General features: G+C 46.8%; 1 protein-coding gene across 4 annotated transcripts in view; it reads right to left on the bottom strand.

Annotated features, from left to right (window-relative positions):
- SSH2 (slingshot protein phosphatase 2) overlaps window positions 1–20102 on the bottom strand; it is a 102163-nt gene that overhangs the window by 28602 nt on the left and 53459 nt on the right. For 3 of the 4 annotated variants that reach the window (XM_086624490.1, XM_086624491.1, XM_086624492.1), the window contains 2 exons: window positions 7389–7492; window positions 2585–2649 (listed from right to left, as the gene is read on the bottom strand). In XM_086624490.1, coding sequence (XP_086480616.1) covers window positions 2585–2649; window positions 7389–7492 — 169 coding nt within the window. Of the gene's footprint in view, window positions 1–2584; window positions 2650–7388; window positions 7493–20102 lie in introns of those variants that run through there. The other variant, XM_086624493.1, reaches the window with a different exon arrangement.

Genomic DNA, 20102 nt, shown 5'->3' with positions numbered 1-20102 from the left:
AGCAGGCAGGCAACAGCTGCCCTGTGTCCGGGGCATCCACACACAAGTTCTGTTCCACTTCTCTTGAGGACAGTCCAGCAACAAGAGGATTAACATAATCTAACTTACTTTGCCAAGCCAATTTGGCTAGCAATAATGGGAAGTGTGGTCTTAACGCCAGACCCTTTAGAACAGGGCTAGACAAACAGCGACCAAAGGTCACGTCGCTTCGAGTCAGTGGGGTGGGATTTTCGGGGGGCCAGTTAAGAGAAACAGGGCATGGCTTACTGTGGCTCTCTAGATTCAACGCTTACACCCTTATTACAAAGCGAAGAACCATGACTGGAACAGGTGATGTGCTTTGCTAAATTTACTAGAATAATAAAACAGCAAACTTGACATTGTAAACCAGCCAACCTCGAAAGTTACCATCAGAGCTTCAACATGCCCTTCAAATCCCAAATTAGTTTCTAACCTTTTCATTTAGTGCTAGTTCATATGCTCACCCGACAGCAGGAACACCCCAAGAAAGTGGTCTGATAACTTTTAAATGAAGATATTTGAAATCCCAGTCAATCTAGGGAGGATGGCCTGGCTTCAGGGACTGATGAGATGGAAGGTTCCTTCTCAACAGCTCATCTACATGGAGCTAGCTTTCTCTTCAATTTGGGGAGGTTATTTATAGTCTGTTTTTGAACAAGTCGTCCTCTGTAGCCCTTTCAGGGCCAGCAACATTCTTCTTAGTTTTAGGCTCACCTAAACTTTATCTTCAGCCAACTTTATCTTCTGCTGCATTCTTGTTTCATCACAAGTGTGATGTGGTATTTTACCAGCCCTTATGAACAGCGCATTCCAAGAAGTCAGTCCACACTGACCTTTCATCTTTTTCATGCTATGTGATAGTAGGTGTTTCATACAAGAACACACTTCTCATTGGGATATTTGATTTTAAGGAAAAAAAAAAAAGTGCCCAACTTTCTGAAGTCTTCTTTTATTATTGAACACATGTAAGCGAACAAGACCCCACTGCTAAGCTCCAGGAATATGTTCAATCAGTCTGTACTCGTAACTCATTTTCCTCCTTCCTACTGATCTTACACTGGTATTGTTGCTCTAATCCTGCTCTCATGGAAGGCTAAAAAACTCTGCCAACAGCTCCAACAGAAACAAGAGTTGTTCCAAATTTTAAGCATAGGTTTATAAAGGATTAGATTCCTCTACCGCCCTCCGAGCTGTGAAGTCTGCCCTCCAAATGACAGCAGCCAACACAAGAAAAGAATGCATTTCTCTCAGTACCGTTTATATTTCAAATCTCGTTTGTATCTACTATTTTATGAGAGAGTCTATTGCAGCTCTGCACACCCTTCGTTCGTCAAGAATCAATTAAATTCAAGTAGACTATCGAACTTAACCTCATGCAAGATTTCAGCATTCCAAATGTAGCTCCAAACAAAAGGGTTTATGTCTCAGCCCACAAAGTCCTTATTCAGCTGTTAAGGCTAATTTGTCCCAAATCACACAATGTAGCCAGTGATATTGCTGAACAATGACTTGTTCAATAGCTTCCAATGTTCTAACACTGGCTTAGACTTTGAAAAGCATTGAGAAGCCCCATTCCCATCACTTTCACTGACATTTTAGTGACAGCAAGGTGTGCCTGACAAAGTTTACGAGTAGGTCCTTTAGTTTGCTTACAAAGATTGCTTACGGCAAATCACTTTCAGTGGTCATTTTTGAAGTTAAAGCATTGCAGAGTAATCTTGGCTGTTTCCTAGCCATACTCAAACAATCAGTCAAGCTCCAGCACAGCTCAGGAGGATTCAGCAAACCAGAGGTGCCAGAATAACACTTCTGATGTTGGCAGTCCTACTTCGGGCATACGTTGCTAAGATGCACCAAGACAACACAGGAAAGAAACTTCAGGCTACTGAGTGATTAGAGATGCAGATACACTGCAGTTATGTCTGACCTTGTAGAGCACTTCAATATGTCCTAGACAAATTCCTCACTGCTCCTCTTTGGCTTCTGGAGGTCTTTGGAACTGAATATAAATGCTACAAACAGCAATGTCTAATTTTCATTACATGATTGTAGGAGGCAACAACCCAGAAAAGGAGAAAGACAAGGTTCAATACAGGTGCACAGCTACACGGGGATCCTACCTGCTCCTTCCTGACAAGCCACAGCCTTTTGAGAGTGAGGAACACAACTGAACTCACATGGAAGGGCAGGTGTTCACGCCAGTCAGACATAAGTCACCTTCTCTTGATTTAAATAGGCTACCAAGCTAATTTATCCAGCTTCTCCAGAACTTGCTACAGTACTTTTTGAGAGCGTAAGTACTCAGTATTTGGTTCAGACAAAGCAGTCTTCTAGCCATACAACTTGTCTCACTGAACAACAGTGAGACAAGCAAGCGAGTAAGCAGCCGTTCATAATTAGCTGCTTTTCTACCTTTGTGGTTACAAAGAAGACGCCCCAAACCCGCTGATGAAAGCGCTCAAACACACACGCACCGCTGCTTTCATGAGTTACACAGGTGATTTGTCAAGTGGAACTTAACCTTTATATTCGTTAACAGCAGATAAGCAGAAAGCCAACCTACCAGTCTGATGTTGTCTTCTGGGCGGAGCAGGATGAACATGGCCTGCAGGTGCTGCTGGAGATCCCCTGCAGGCAAGGAGGAAAGGTGAGTGCACAAAAATAGTTTTAAATCACATGCAAGTTCCTGGCTGTCCAGCCAGAGCAAACGTCCACCGAGAAAGCTGACACGTCACCGGGAGCGTTGTCACTTCCGCCCACTCGGAGATGACAAAACTCCATCTCTCAGTCAGCTGCTCTTTGCTCCGTGTGCTCACCTGTTCTGGTCTTACCATGCCATCTCCTGCTAAGTCCTGATATCTTTTTAACAGAAATTAAAATCGTTTCGGTACTCTTTATTCCTTTAAAAGACAAGGCAAACTAGAAACGGACCCCACCCCATGGTTCAACATCTCATTCTAACACGTGCTTCAAATCAGGAATCTGCCGTTTCTTTTACACCAATTTCTTACTTACTACAGAACTACTAGCTAGACAAAAGCATCCCCTCTGAAGTGAGATTTAGTCCCACCTTAGAGCAGCACATGCCCACGTACAATTATGTGGCTCCGAAAGTGGCTAAAAATTGCCACCTGAAAAATCAAGCACCTACAATTTTTCCTAGAAAACACTTGCTGTGCTTTTACTCGTGAGGCTGAGGAAAAATGAAAAGGAAAAAAAAAAAATCAAAATCACAGTCATGTAGTGACTTTAAAGTTGCCTTAAAAAGAGCTGAGCGTCCCGGGTTCCTAAAGCATCGAGTGTTTGAAAGACAAGTGAGATACCTTTCTGCTGGTACTGGCCGCACGGACGGCTCGGCACTGCTCCCCGGCCCGTAGGGAGCCAGGAGTTTTCCTGCTGGGGAAGCACGTTACCTTCCGAGTGTCAGTAAGCAGTAACGCCTCCAGCAACGGGCTGTTCTTTCAATTGTTACCTGGAAAATTAATCTGCATTCCCAGAAAGGAGAGCGCGAGGCTGCCAGGTGGGTGGCACAGAACAGGAAGAGGAGGAGCTGTTACTCTCCCACTCTCCTGGAGATGGGAAGCTGAGTTTAGGCAACACTGCAGGGAAAGGCATGAATGTTGGAGCAAGTTTTCAGCACAAGTGGCTACAAGAGGATTTTCTAGGTTAACTAACCCTCCTGACCTCCCTTCCTAATTCATTGGTGGTGCTAGAATCCATGCTATTTCATGGACTTTCAGAAATAAGGAAACCTCGGACATACAGCAGCATCCAGAGGCACCACAAAAGGGAAGGGGAAGAAAGGAAATGCTGCCCAGCAAGAGCACGGTACCTAGTTTCCAAATTATTTTTATAGCTAGTGAACAGCAGGGCTGAAGGGCTGCTGCAGACTCTCTGTTGACGGGACAGAGGCAACCTTGCGTGGGATGGGCTACGTAGAACATGGCATTCCCTGCTCTCCCCTTCCTTCCTCCTTGAAACGCATTTTAGCATATGGAGAATGAGTCAATGCCCTGGGACTATGTTTTCAACCAGGGGTGAGAAAAACTGTGGCACTCTGCAGTGCCAGGGAAGTCACATAGAAAGCACCAGCAGTGAAAAGTACTTGAAGCTACTTCCTGCCCAAGGACATTGTTCTCAGTGCTGGAGCTGCTGCCACGAGCCTCCCTGAACAGCAATTGTTTGGAGAGATAGGTAACATAGGAAAGGCCAGCTCATCCATCGGATGCTTGTGCTCCCAGGGGTGCGGTGGGAGACAGGATTTCACCACGTCAACATCGGTGCAAAATCCTGGTGATGCTGCTCGGTACCAGCAAGTTCCTGCTGTTAGCATGGTGGGAATCACAGAGAAGCGGACTCAACGGGCAAGGGTCCCTCTGCTTCAGGTGGCATCTCCTGGAAGATGGCAGCCTGGAAGAGCCCAGCAAGTGTCTGACTCATGAGGCATTTACATGGCTTAGGCAGCTTGAAATGAAAGATGCTTCACCTCAGTTTCTCTCTCCCCAAAGCATAGTGGTTCCCACCTATTGCTGCCAGTAATTCAACGTCAGGAGCCAGGGTAAAAGCCGAAGTTTCCAGAGTTTAAACAACACCACCAGGACTACTGGATTATCTCATTACTTAAAAAAAGAGAGGAGGTTTCTAAGACAACCCTTTCTGGGAGGCTCAGTAAAGGAGCTCCACTATCCCTCATCCTCAGAAAGTTTATTGCACTCCTCCCTGTTCCCCAGCCTGCCCCACCAGCCTTGGGAGCTTCAGAGCTGGAAAATAAAGTATTGCTTCCTTGGCCAGCTTTAATCGACTGCAGCATTTTCAGCTCCAAACACACAAGGCATTTTGTAAACTTCCTGGATTAAGAAAAAGCAAAAGGAAAGGTTTTAACATGCCAGAATCAGCACAAAGATATCGCATCCTGTCCCGTGAAGAGCTGTCGGCTTTGCTGGCATTCACGGCACGGCTGCTGCTTCCTATCACATTGTCCAGCAACAAGCAGATGCTTCTGTTTCCTTCGAGCTGGCAGGGTCGGTGCAAAGCATCAGCTAGAGCGGGATCCTGAAAGCGATTTACAGTATCCCAGAGATGGCAAAAGCCTCAGGGAAGTTGCAGCCTTTCCTGGCCTCCAGCGTATGGGGGGCCAGACCGCCCAGCGAGAGGGGAGTGGGCAGCTGGTACCTGATCCAGTCCATCTGCCAACTAGTGATTTCCATTGCTGAAGATGATATGATTAAAGAAATGGGTGTGAGTGTTAATTATTTCCCATTGCACATTCACTCTTTATGCTGGATTCTAGCACCTCTGATAAATTAGAAAGGGAGGTCAGGAAGGTTAGTCAACCTTTCCCAGAAAATGCTCTCGTAGCCACTTGAAATACTATTGCATCCATAGGCAGCAATTTCATATTGGAAAGTTATGTCTGCTCTCCATCTCCCTTCTAATTTTGTGTGCCAGAGATAAGTCACAACTCACACGGGAACGAAAGTTGAGCACGGACTATCAGAGTCCAAGAAAGGAGACAGTTTTCTTTGCCAGCTCACTCTCAATGGCTGGTTCACCTCTCAGAGCCACGCTCTCTACAGCACTATTTTAATTTTGGTGGCACAGATGTTTTGCTCAGGAAGGTGACACCACTGATCCCTTAGTGTCTTGTTAAGCTGACATATATTGTACATTAGAAAAGTTCACAGAAAAGATGGTGCACACTCATACAAAGGTCTCTTTTCAGTGAAATTTCCAAGCACCATAAAAAAATACTACGCCATTCACATCACTTGACAAGCAGGGAAACTGAGGAAAGGACAAGTAATGCCTCATTAAATCTCAGCCCATAAGCTGAAGAGACAGGAGTAAAGAGTCTTCTAAAAACAAAAATCCCACCCCTTAGGCAAGCCAGCCTCTTCAATACAAAACATCCTGCCATAAGCAATTACAACACACCAGATTTGCTTTCTTGGCAACTCGGCTTCTAAAAGCTCTGGGCTGATTAGACAAGCAACTATTTTCCACCGAGGTCTCCAGACCTCATGCAAGCCAGCTGTAGCAAGTAGATGAGGCAAGAAGAGAGACTCAAAAGCTGTTTGTGCTGCTTTGCACAGGTTCACAAGGAAACCCATCCAGCGGGTCTCCTCTGCAAAGTACAGCCGGGACAGTAACTGATCTGGGCTTCTACTACACAGAGGACTTTGGAGAGACTAAAAACCAAGACAGGCCAAGATAAACTTTTAAAAGACGGCTAACTGTTTGCGGGCTGAACACCATTTCACTTCAGTCTGAACCAGAAAGGTCAGCTTTAAATTAAGCTTCAGAACAATGTATTTTCTTTTGACAACTGGTAAGTAAAGCATCTCACTCAAAGCAATTTGGATACTGCTTGTACTACGTCTGAGTGGAAGCACGTAATTAACTGCCTTTTGACTTAAACTCTTTCTATAAGGATGTTTGTAAACAGATTTTGAGATGGACCAGTCATCAGGCAGGTAACTCTGCCAGATGTAGAGCTGGATGATGGTATCAAAGTACAAAGAAATCTACACCTGGAACCAAACCAAATCACCTTTTGGTGGTCACTTTTTGGCACAGAAAGTTGACTCCAGTCTCTCTGTTTCTTTCTCTGCCCCATATGCAAAAGCCTGAAAGTCTCAATGTTGGTTTTTTCCTGCTGATTGTTTAATGGAAGGGAAAAACCCCACATTATCTGATCCCCGTAAAACAACATCAGTGAATAAGCACCATATACACAATGAAAAACAACTTACCCCGAAATGTTTGAGTTTCATGATTCACACTGACTTTTCAAACAAAGAGTCAAAGCAAAAAAACAAATCAAACTTTCAGCAGATAAAGGAGGTGGAATTATGACTGACTCTGTGTTATTCGCTCTGCTCACACATCTGAAAAGTCACTCTGACTTTGCTCAGAGGTTTCTTCACCATCACAGGGAGGTAAAACCCCTTTCTTCCATCATAACCAGTTACTTTCCGATCAGGAAGGACAATTACTCATCCCATATCATAACCTTAAGTTTCCCAGTGCAATGCATGAAGGTTTTGACGGCAATCCTCCAGTCTCTCTCTCATACAAAAATTATAGGATGATATTTTGGGAGGGTCAGTTGTTCCCAACTCTCCGTGATGTCGTGATTGTTGCTGTGACGTCACTCATTTGTTTGATTTGGCAGGATAAACAACAGAGTACCGAAACCTTTCTTCCTACCAGCATTAAACACCGCAGTCTTGAGACTGGCAGCTCTAGCTTGAACACACACCTGGTGTAAACAGGAATGCGTGTCATCAGTGAGAACGAATGCAAGAAAGGTGGACTCGGAAACAAGAGCGGGCAGACAACCTCAGCCATCAGACGCGACACGTTACCTGCGTGCTTGTTGCGCCTGTGACTGATCCTGGGGGTAGAGGACCCATTTCCTCGCGGCAGGAAGAGCGCTGCGCCTTTCACAGTGAGGAAGCTTTCGCTGATGCTGCAAGGGGAGAGACAAAGAGTAAGTAAGGATAACTCTGTATTGCCTTTAAAAGGAGAAACGCAATGGAATGAGAGAGGTTCAAGGCACTGAACGCGTGTGCTCTGTTCTTTTGCGAGGAAGAGACTTAGACTGAATTATTTTGTTGGTAAAGAACTTCTCCTCCATAAGTATAAGAACAACATGAACAGAGAAACACTGCAAAGCAGAACATACGTCTGGTGCCATTCCGCCTGCAGAGGTGGAACCTGAGCAGGCAGAGGGGATTAACCTACGGTTATATTTTCAAATTGAAAGTCAACATGAGAGATTCACATTTCTAAACGGCGATTAATACAGCGAGCCCACGCATCTCTGTAATTACGGATTCTGTTAACCCTCTGCTTTGTGGTTCAGACACAGCTGATGCCCTGCAGAAACAAATGTCTCCCTTCAGCAGTTAACCAGAAGAAAATTAGTGTAAATAACTGGTTAAGAAACCATGAAACTACTGTCTATGAGTCGTACAATAATTAACTCACAAAGACTGATAAATCAAAAGGAAAATTTTAACACTGTTGAACTCACTGCCTTGATTTTGCCCTTTCTGAAGTCACAGGAGGAAAGAGGTTTGTGGAAAGGGACAATAAGGAGTTCAAGTTCTGTAGAACAGCTGGTATTTTAAGCACCAGTAGTTTTCTTGGAGATGCTGTGGCTCATGGAAAAAGCAAGACACGCTACAGATGCTGCAATTAAGCCATCCTGTTGCATAGTTAAGGGTTCCTGCGTTTCTCAGAACTGATAAGACAGTCATACAGGCTTTGAAGAAAGCCAGAAACAATTCTACAGTCAACAGGATGGTTGATGAATATGATAAGGCAGGATGGGAGAGTCCCTGGCATCATGCACCCCAGCCGCTCCATGCCTTGAAAAAGACATTGGCTTGTTCTCTTAAACTGAACAAGAGTCTAGAAACCTCTTAGTTCCTTTCTCTGCCTAAACAAATACCAAACCTAATTATTTATTCCTTTCCTTTAAGAGATGAGGACTGGGAAATAACAATAGAGTAAAAAACCCCGCCATGTATTTGAAGAAATCCCATGTTACAAAATTGAGGTGAACGCTAGAATATGCCAAGTCACCACCCTTCAACGACTGCTTCTGCTCTGCAGAGAAGCAAAGGCTGCCTGCAGCCCCTGCTCCAGGGACACGTTTCAGCAGCTACTCCAAGGCAAGAATACGCCTAAGCACGACTGAAGGCAAAGGCATCACAGAGAAATCAAATGGGACCAAGAACCAGGAGACAGCACGGCACGCGCCTGTGATCTTCTAGTTTCATGATTTGAGGCTGACCACTTTAGCAATAGGCTTTACCGACTACATTTTTATAGCTATGAGAATTATAAAAGCTTGTGTTAAAGCTGGATTTCCCCCTAACCTCAAGCACATTTCTGGGCACCTCTCCATTTTCTTGATGGGGATATCAAAAAAATCAAATTTTCTGAGTTCAAGCAAAGCAGATGCACACACTCAGATCTTATTTTTTAAGCCTGTAGCACAACCCAGTGTTATGCACGGTCTGACATAACCTCAGCACTCCTCCCTGCTGACCAAGTTTCTTCCCAGGACTATTTTCTAAAATTAAACCAGATGTCAAACACGCACTGGATGTTTTGATAAAACCAGAATTTTAAGAAGGAAAAAAAAAATCACTAGTCGCAAATTAAAATGGATCAGAGGTCTTCACCTATGCTCAAGATTAAAAAACAAAAAATACCCCAAAAATAAAATTTAAATTCATTAGGCACACTGAGCATAGATGCTTCCTCAGACTCTTCTCGTATAAAAAGTTTTGACTGAGCCTTTCTAGCTTTTGGTGACAAATAGCTCCTCTGAAAGCCCTCAAGCTACAGTTTCTTAAATCCTGAACTAGAGAAACACTCAGTTATCCTGAAGACACTAACTTAAAAAAAAATAATCATAATAGTAAAAAAATTTAAAATCTTTCTCCCTTGAACATGTATTGATTCAGCAGTGCCCCGATGTCTTGAAGTACACTTGTGCTTTCGGACTAGCACCCACAAGGCAAGTGGGGCAAGAGGTTTGCTGAGCCTCTTCAGGAGACACAAGTGAGGTTTTCTCTCCTGCTCTTCCCTTTACCACCTCTCCGCAGAGGCAAATGAATTTCAAGCTGCTTAAGCAGAGAAAGAATTCAGCAGTCACAGCCAGTTTTCAGCCAGTTAATTTTATCAGCAAACCCAACGACTCATATTAGCAATCCTTTAGCCTGTGCCCAGGTTTCCCCAGAAGGCTGAATTAGCAACTATTTTTACTGGATAAAGCAGCATGCAGCTAGAGGGCTGGGAGGTTAAAAGTCTTCTCACTTCCATCACTTTCTCTTATCACCAGCACTCTGCTGTCAGCCACCTGCCTGGAAAGGAAACATGGGCCGAACTAAAGAGATTCCCACTAGGTACATCCTTCCAGGAGGCCACCTTCTCTCCTAAGGCCACGGAGAGCCTTGTTTTGGACCACTGACCACAAGCAACAAGTTTGACTCGGTAAGGCTAGGGAAAGGGAATGTAATTTCCCAAATGAAGGGTCAGAACAGCTGAAGAACATGGCAAAGCAGATCATTCTTTTAGAACAGGAAGGTGAAGCAGGCAGGGCAGCAACTCCTCAGGGCAGGAGCGAGGGCAGGAGATGGCCATCAGTCCTGGTGGGAAAAGAGCTGATCGGTGGAGACAAGAGCCTCGTCCTTCTGCCAGTTACAGCTCTGGGGACACTCATGGCGCGGTCAAGGACATGGCACGTTATCGGCACTCTCGGCATCCCCTGCCACGAACTCCTAACAGCAGACACACAACGCAGCAGTACCCAGCACAGCACCCTAACAAAAAAAAACCCATAATACACAAACACACAACCAAGCCCTTGCTCTGAGATTCAAGCAGTAAAGAAAATCTTGGGATGAAAGGCAAGAAGTTGATAGAAAAGTCCAAACATCTGTAATAATAACTACCAGTGAAGCTTAACACCGTTCTTTTGGGAGATGCTGATTTTGGTGCCTGTGATCTGCTACAGGGACGAAAAAAAAGCAATCGCTGGCCTGACATCCTGACAGCTGGCTGCTCCGTTTGGGTCCATCCTGCCTGGACAGCCCCAGCCATGATCTTTCCCAAAAGCATCATGTTTCAAGGCAAGATCACCTTTGGATACTGCCCCTGATATACACCATGGGATGCTAACAGCAGGCCCCACTCTGAGATGATTCAGAAACACAAAAGGTAGAAGAGATGTGTGTGAAAAGGGCAATTAGAGGCTCAAAACAACTCTCATGAGGTGGGACTGTGCTCACCATAACTGCAGAGCCCTGCTACCATCCATGACTGATTTTACCCCGTGGACAGCTCGATGGCTCCCAAGCACAACCCGGGCTTTGAAATACTTCATAAAAAGTGGTTTGCCAGAGCCTACTGCAGCTTCAACGCTCTTTGGAACAATCTCCTGGAAACAGACTGGGTATTAAAAGACACTAAATGTGGTTAGGGGAGAAGCTGAGTCCAGGAGAGCAGAAGACAGGGAGCCAACTCAGCAGAGGAAACAAAGCTGAGTTGTATTTTATCAGCACACCAGGCTTGTCTGCAGTCCTCTGTACTACACAGTGGCTTTCTTCTGGAGAAGACTTACTTGGGATGGATCTATAAAAAGATCCATTATTAAAGCTATAAGCAACACTCAGCACTACAGTTGTGGAAAAAAAAAAGCTTCTCTTCCATGTTTAGCCCGTTCACCTCTGAAGTGAAGTTAGAACCTCAAGGCCACCAGTGATGTGCTACTTGTAATTCATTGCTCACTGGAAGAGAACCAACATCAGCAGAAGACTTAAGCAATCCCTCCAGAAATTACTACTTCTACCAACTTTTCTCCCAGGCAGAAATTTGTAGAAATTGTACAAGGCACATCATCAAAACTATTTAAAGCCTTTTGCACAAAAAGCAGACATTGGCCTCAGAAGACCCAGTTTCTAAAGAGCAGTTACAGCACGAAACAGAAGCAATTCCCGTGCTCCCTGACTGCTGCCCAGTGGCTGAGCACCTCGTGCACGAGCAAAAACACTGCGCGGTTCACACCAAATTCTCATTATGCTACAAAATCAAAGAACCACATAAAACTGAGAGGTGACAGACAAATAGTGAACGCCTTCCCAGCTGTTATCCCGCACAGCTCCGTTCATAATTTGCAAGCAAACACATCAAATGAACTGTTTTGAAGACACAGAACAGAAAATGTTACTGGTTTATGGACCATGCCAAAGCGATGCGATAACACAAATCATCCGAAACTTTGCCACGACCCCCCGTACGATGCCTTCCACCACTGGGGAGCTGCTCGGCCAGAGCACTGCACCAGTAGCCAGGAGGTCAGTGAGTCTGCACCATCCACCAGTTTTCAATGAAAAATTCTCAGTCCTCAATGTGAAATACTCGGAAGGGAACCTCGTAGTCTTCTTTAGAAACTACTTCATAAAGAAAGGGAAGAAAATCTTTTTAGAAGTACAGCAAGGAAAACAAAGAGGCACCTGAACAGCTTCTGGCAATGTTTTATCCTAATAAACACTTAATTTTATCGCGAGCCTGAGGATGACTTTCCAGTCAACTCTACTTACTCATCGAAGCAGCTCCTTTACAGCAGGCTCTGTCCTGTCCCGCCCAGCCCTTAGTCGGGCACTTGCCAAGTAGCACAACCGATGGAGCTGGCACCATCCCCTGCAAGGTTCAGCAGAAGAAGTCCTCCCACCGCGTCCCCCCACACAATGCATGGGGAGGGGTCAGCGTGGCGAGAAGCAAACCTCCTCACGCTGTCACCTCCTCACCAGCCGTGCCCACGGCACACACAGCCAGCAACGTGGGTGCTGCAGGGAGGTCGCATCCCCCTGCCCGCTCCCCCTCGCCCTTACAAGAAAGGCGGAGATTAAAAAAGTGGCGGGATAGGGGAAATGAAGATTTCGATATATTTGACATTTGAATAAGAGTCCACTGCCTGTGTTATTTATAGAAACACAAACGTAATTCCTCTGTCAGCCTCAGGTATTTATTAACCAGAACCCTGCGGAAAAGTGTCTCTGAAGCAGCATCCTAATAGAGTTCATGAGCTTCGGCTCAGCACCGAGAGGCTGCGTTGGGATTTCCAACGCCGAGCCCAGCTCCAGCTGTACCTCCCCGTGACAAGAGCGTTGTGCGGTAACCACGGAGGCTTCCAACTCCTGAGCAAAAAGTTTTCCTAAATGGAATCTCTTGGGACACAACTACCACCCAGCACAAGTTTTGCACAACAAGCTGCTGGACTGCGCTCCGCCAGGAAGGGCTTTGAGTTCCCAATCCATCTGCAGGACGTATCCTTCCCCTCCAGCGGCCGGAGAGACCAAAGGCAAACAAAAGAAAAGCAGAAACACTGAAAGCAGGCAGCAAGTCTGCCAGTGAGGGATGACACAAGCTAACCCTGGTGTTGACTAACCGGAAGGATTCAGCAGCCCAAGCCTTGAAAACGAGAAGTGTCAATGGAGACATCCGCAGGATTTCGGCAGGGAGCCCACGCTACCGAACGCTGCTCACGTGTGTGGCAAGAGGCGGCCCCCGGCTCAGGAGCCAGCGGCCAAACACGCGTCCGATGGGGAACAGACACGCTGCAGCACAGTGTCTACCAGAAAGTGAAAAAAAACGTTGGGTGCCCAACGATGCTTCGCTCTGATGTGAGCAGCCGAGTGCGCACGGGGGGACTGCACCGCTCTGCACCGCACATTGCACCTGCTGCCAGCTCAGCATCATCATCCTCCCTTAATCCGTAGGCTGGAAAAATACAAAACCGAGTAAAAGACCAGAATTCACAGGCTGGCAGGAGCGGCGTAGCCGGCGTCACTCCTTAGCTCACTCCCGAGGCCGTGGAGCCAGGCGTGGAGGGAGGGCAGCCGGGGACACCAGCAAGCTCTCGCAGCACGCCAGGACTCATCCTGCAAGAGCAGCAATTCCAACTGCAGCTTGCTGTGCCTGGTGTCGCAGGAGGGCAGGCCAAGCAGCACACTGGTTTTCCTCAGTGCCTCAAGCCACTTCCCTCCCTCTTCCTGCTCCCCTGTTCCCTTCCTCCACAGGCAGGCCCGGGGCATGGCACCACACTTGCTCCGGGACCGGATCTCCCTGCCAGCCTCCCCCTCACTTTACCTGGCCACAAGAAAAGTCCCAGTTAACAAAGCATCAGTCCCCAGCCAAGGGTGCAAGGGTGGCCATGCATGCAGCTGGAAGCATGTGCAGCCCAGCAGCCACGGGCATTTCTCCATCAACCCACCGGATGAGAGCATCACACGCCTCCAGCATCCCTCCCTAGAGAAGAGCCTCTTTCAGTTTACACTGTATTTTGTTTTTCAGTAAACACCTATTTCCCTTGCCTGCTTTTCAAAGCACCTGGTTTAATAATTGCCTGTGACGACAGTATTAATGAATTACACAGAGGAGAACAAGCTTGGCTTCCAGTCGAAGCCTTGCTCCCAGGCAAGTGATGGAGGCACCCGGTTCTCTTCACACAGAGGCCAGATTTCAAATCAAAGTGGTACCAGTCACAAGTAAAAAAACCCTACGCCCCAGTAAACAAAAAGCCATCACAACAACAGGGACATGGAAAAGGCAAGGAGAACTCAGGATCGCTCCACACTGAGAGGGTCAGCTGGCAGCACGCACAGACAAGTCTGGGCTTCTCTGATATCCAAAATAGAAACAAACCCAGTGCAGAGCAAAACAAGGGCCCTGACTTACCGAAAAGGGCTCTGTAACACTGTCAGCAGAGGTGACAGCACCGAGGGCAGGGAGAGAAAGGGGAAGTGGTTCTCCAGCAAAGGCCGTCTCTTGCCACTCAGCACTTCTGCAACTTAAGAAACAGCACAAGGAGAAAAACAACAGAGCGTGGGAACCCACTCCATCACAAATGTTTGACGCAAACCGCGTTTTTAGCAACATCTGCATTTGTGCCTTTTTTTTTTTTTTTTAAAGGAACTGTCTACAGGCATTTCCTCTGCTTCAAGGTGAGGCTCCCTGGAGAGATAATTCAGCTGCAATGACACAGACAGGCACGATCACAGAAAGATCTGCAATGCCAATGGGAACTCATTTGTACTAACTGACCGACTGTTCCCTTCTCACCTCAGCCAAGTCATCTTTTCCCGTGCTTTGGTCTCCGACATGGACATCTGTAGAAGCTGAGCTCGACAACAAGAAAAACTTACAGTTTGCTAGAAGATACCCAAAGGTGAGGATGACGAGTGCGAATCCAAACTCTAAAGGCATTGCAACTCTAAAGGCATTCCTTTTACTTGTTCCAATTGAGGAGAGAATTTACGGTAAATTCAGAAGGTACAACTTGCAAAAGGGAGCACTGATGAGCATGGTTGTGTTTGCAAGTGTAGTGCAACCACTTCAGATGTACGAAACAACCAGCTCAGACAGTTTCAGAGATGGGATCTAACCAGCCTCAGGGCATCCAATGAGGCTGCAGGGAGTGCTGAGGCCTGCTCAATACCCTACTGAGTTAACAGTCTACAAGTCAAGCCCACTACTGGAAAAACCCACCATGCACCCCTGCCATCAGTGCTCCTCTGCCACCAGGACCATTTGAATCGAACTCCAGAAACCATTTTGCAAATTTCCAAGTCAAAGCTGCTTGGGCAGCCTGGGTACGCTGGCGAGAGCAGCAGCATCCTTTGGAGGTGGCACAGAAGACAACAGCTCTGGGCTGAGAAACTCACCCCGGCCAGAGATGCTGCCAGCACAGGGAGCAAGGACAGCTGCTGTTTGCAGCCAAAGATTTCAGCCCGCGCAGCTGCAACGGGTCTGCATCACACTGAGGACAACCACAACCACCTGCGGCATTCCTCTGCCTCCCAGTGCCCCGAGCCTCGCTCTGCAGCCGTGAGCCAACCTTTGGACTCCTATCAAATGTATTGCCTCACAGGCTGGGCTGGGATTTGTTTGTTACAAGCAGTGGAAAGCAGACCAGTTTTTGTTACAAGCTGGACTCCAGAAGAAGACATTTTATCATTTCATCTGCTGCTGCAGATGTCAAGGTCTGCACGGGGTTCCTGTTCCCCTCATGTCCTCCTGGCCGACGAATGAACCATTTCAACAATGTACGAACTCCTAAATGAAAGGCAATGCAGGCAGACCCCCTGCACGGGCACGCCAGCCTGCTGGGCAGAGCAAACGCCGCGACTCAGCGCTGCGTTCCCACCCGTCTGTGCCCGCGCCTGCTGCTGACAGCTCCGTATTACATTTCCCAGGGCTGGTGCTGAACGCGTGTGCTCGTACAGTAACACACGCACAGCCCTCCCCGTGTCACCTCGCCGCCGAGCCCGTCTGCGTCGCCTCCTGCCAGTGCCAGAGTCCTCGTGCCGTGCTCGGGCAGCTCACGGGCGAGAGGGATGCGACAAGTCACGACGGTGCTGCCACCACCACCGAAACGCAGCACGGGCTGGGACATCCCGCTGCAGCACACATCGTCAGCTAATAATTTATTTCAAGCAATACAAACTTGGGCACAGACCACATGATCACCACAGCAATGAAGAACAGAGTTATGCTGGGATGGATGGAAGCTATCATAAACTCTATACTCGTTTTCCATGCAGTATAAATAGCAAAAAACTTTACTGACTGTCTACCTCGCTATCCATCACCAAGGGAGGCCCAGCAAGCCACGTGCTGGGAGGCCCATGGTCAGCCTCCAAGCTGGCTTCAGACAATCCACCCAGAGAGAAAGAAAAATATTTCAAAAAGCAACAGCAAAACAAGTTGTGCAAGCAAAGCTCTGACGTGCTCTGGAATCCGAGACTGAAGATATGCACAAAACCATTTTTTCTACACCCCGAGCACAGCAGTTCATGTACTAGAAAGGAGGTGGCTAACACAATTAGGATGCCTGTTAAGAAATCTGGGCACTTGGTGTTTACAGAAGAAATTTGATTCTGTGCACTTTTTTAAGCAAGAGACCCAGACCGGAAGCGAGACCATGAAAGGAATTTGTTTTACATGATAGTCCCCAAAGGCTTCCAGGTCTCCAAGTCAAGACATTCCCAGATTAAAGCCCTACAGGACATTCTTCTTGCACGATATACTTTTTAAACATCCACGGACTTTAATGCATACCACGGGGTTCATGGAGCAGGACAGCAACACCCAAGAGAGTGCTCTGCAACGTTTTACCACCATGTGCCACACTCCTACCAACTCCGTCTGTCCCAAATCAGCCAGCTGCTGTGGTATGAACAAAATGCTTCAGAAATATATTCTTAAAAACACTTTAATCAACATGAGAAAGCTTCATAAGGAGAAGCTATTGCATCAAGGATCAGAGAAAAACACCCCAGATTTTGATGAGCTATCTTCAGAACAAACACCCCTCTGATTGACACGTACTTAAACTTTTTTCCTCTCGGAATTAACCCAGTCCATGTCGATCATCTTTAAACCACACAATAATCTCCTCTGTCACCAGAGTTTGAAAATGTTGCTTTCATACCCAGCACATCTCTTTTTAAACCTTAAACAACAGCTGACATCCTCGAGGGGTTAGTTACCAACCAACAAACCAGAAAGGTCTCTCCACACAACGTTTAAATACGTTCAAGACAGGATATTTTATAACTAATTTTCACCCTGCTCTCCCCGCACGTGCGGGTGCGTGATTCATCCTGGCCACAGGCCTGCCCATGTTTGGCTGGACCAGCAGCATCCCGCAAGCAGGACCCCTCTGCTTTAAATACGACTGTAACACAAGTCGCGGGAGACACGCTAAGGTCAACCGACCGTCCCTCCCCGCAGCAGCCAAGTTCAGGGGCACCTATATTTAGCCGGAGTATGCCCAGCGCTTGGAAGATGGAAGGAGACCACTGAGTTGCCTGAATCACCGCCAGTGCTGGCTGTCTCCCCGAGAAGGGGACAGCCTGGCCAGGAGCTGGCGAGCGCCCTGGCACCCACTCAAAGCGGGACACCCTGTGCCCCCAGTACAGCCCCGTGCCCTCCCTGACAGCCACGGCTGGTCCAGGCACATGCTCAGCCTCGTGGACTTGGAAAGAGCAGAGCAGCCACGGCCCAAATGCAGGCAGGATGAGGAGGACATTGCTCCATCACTTCTTTTGCTGGTTATGGTGGAGGTGGTTGGCACCCAGTGTGGCTGCGGTCAGCTGGAAAGCAAAGGTCCTCTTGCCTTGTGAAGCAGCACCATGCCAGGACTCGGCACTGCAACCGTCCCGACGCCCGGAGCGGGGCACGGGATGGAGGAATTACGCTGGGGAAGCAGCCTGGCTCTGATCGCAGCCTCCTTGCCTGCCCTTGGTAAATACATTAATGGACCCCCGTAAATAGAGCACCAAAACAAGGCCCACTCTGTCTCCACACAAAGACATCAATGCTGAATAATAAGCCTTTTCCTCTGTGCTAAAAAGAAGCAGATGCTTGTTTACCAAAAGCATCAAAAATCATCAAGAGGCTGTTGGATTTGACTCATAAAAAAAGAGAAGGAAGTTATTTGTTCAGTATTTTAACTTCTGCAGCACTCAGCACTATCAATTTTCTCTCATTCTTATTGCATCCTCCCCATGCACGAGGGCTATTTGATCCCTAAATGACAGTTTCCAGCAGGAACAGTAAAATCAGTTTAGGACTGACTGTCCCTTTAGATTAGCAAAAAGGACAGTCAGCGGTAACCAGCAACGCGAGATGGCTTGTGAACCGTTTCAGAGAGAACAGCCACGTGCCAGACTTCTTTCAACAGGTTTTGATTTAAAATTGGAAGTCCCAGGGAGCTTTACCTGTTGTCCTGATACAGCCCGTAACCAGGCTATTGATCTGCTCACCCTTGCAAACACTCCAGTGACTTCATTTTATGGAATAGCAAAGTCACAATTAAGGGAATACAAACTTTAATGTGGCTGTAAACAGTAACGTGAAATTTTAATCAGTAGTGAGAAAACATCAAAGACAAAGGATCAGAAACATTTTGTAGTTGGAATAGCTTCGTGGATTCTGTGTCTCTTCTTCAATCCAAGGCAACACTTAAAAGGACAGTCCTCAGCCTAAGCACGGTTAATACAAACTTCAGGTTCATTTAAAGCTGAACCAAAGAAGAAACACAGCATCACTTTGGGTTAACCGAACCAACGCTGCAGGGCATGGGGTAATTCAGTGTGCTCCCCTGGCTGCCACGTCCGCTGGTGCCCAGAGCACACAGCCCTCCCCTGTACAGCACACATACCCCGGCAGAAGCCAAGCAAAGCACTCCAGCCTTTCGCTGGCGTGAGTGACAATCAGTCTCCGCAGTCATCAGGAGAAGCTCTTCAAATCAGATGAGATATAATTATGATGCATTTCAAAATGCAGACTCAGCATCGCTTCCCAATCCGACTCCTTCCACCCCCCCGGCCCGCGGATGCGGCAAGTTCTTCCTGGAGACAACATCCCTTGTGACTCTGCTTTTTCTTTTGGGCCTCTGAATAGGGATCAGCTTACCAGGAGTCCTTTATCCCTGAAATAATTTCCATTAATCACTCACCATACACCACTTTGAACAGAAGCTGACAGCCTGTGGGATGTCTAACACCACCGCAGCATCTCCCAACATAAATAAAGGTCGAAATGAAGGGCAGCCCAAGAGGCAAAAGGAACCAGGAGATTTCTAAGTAGCAGACAAGTCAACTTCTTCAAACTGTTCCTAAGCATTGCAATGTTCTTATACAGATACTTAAATAAAAGCGGGGAAGCAGTACCATTTGAACCGTCCATGCTTCATGACATCCATCCACAAAAAAGTAAACAAAAGGAAACACAGCAACACCCATAATTTTGAAGCATCACACTGCAGTTTTGCATTTGTGAATCCTCAGTACAGTTGCAAATTAACCTTCTCTTTTAGCACCTTAGTGTGACTTTCAGCTAAAGGAGATGTCAGTGCTTAACTTCAAAATGCATTTTAAGGAGTTTCTAACTCAACATAAAAACCTTGCAAAGTTTTGCTGACTAAGACTCAGACTGGAAATACATTAAATAAAGTTTTATTTTACAAGAACTTGAACTCTGAAGAGTAGAGATTGCAGATGTGTTTATCCCTGCAAAAGTCAGGTGCTAAATTTCATCAGAATTAGCACTTTAGATGGTTTGGCAGCCAATTTTCAGTGGTTAACTAAGGTCTTCGTATTTCCTGAAGGCATGCAGACCCCTTTAAAAACCACACATTAAAGCAGAAAGACCAACAGAATATTAAACACTGCTGAGTATCACAGACCTGGAGAAGTCTCCAACAAGAACAGAGTGTACTTTAGGGAAAAGGCTCTTAAACGGCTTTTAAATAGGCTCTAGAATAGACATTTGCTTGATTTCAAGCTAGAGAACCTCTCGTAAAACATCTCGTGATGTACTTGAAACAACTAAGGACCAAAAGAAGTCAGTAACGTTACAACAGCGTCAGGGTTTTGCTCTGGTGAATTTGCGCTGAGAAATTCAGTGATGTCCTGCCCCATCTCCCCTACATCCTGCCAAGCAGACGCTGCTCCCCCAAACACGGGCTCCTGGGCTTGGTCACTGGCCCCAGCATT

The sequence above is a fragment of the Tauraco erythrolophus genome, chromosome 21 (genome assembly GCF_009769465.1).
Source record: "Tauraco erythrolophus isolate bTauEry1 chromosome 21, bTauEry1.pri, whole genome shotgun sequence".
NCBI classification, from domain to species: domain Eukaryota; kingdom Metazoa; phylum Chordata; class Aves; order Musophagiformes; family Musophagidae; genus Tauraco; species Tauraco erythrolophus.
Note: the sequence above shows the minus strand (reverse complement) of the source record. Positions and strands in the feature narration are given on the sequence as shown.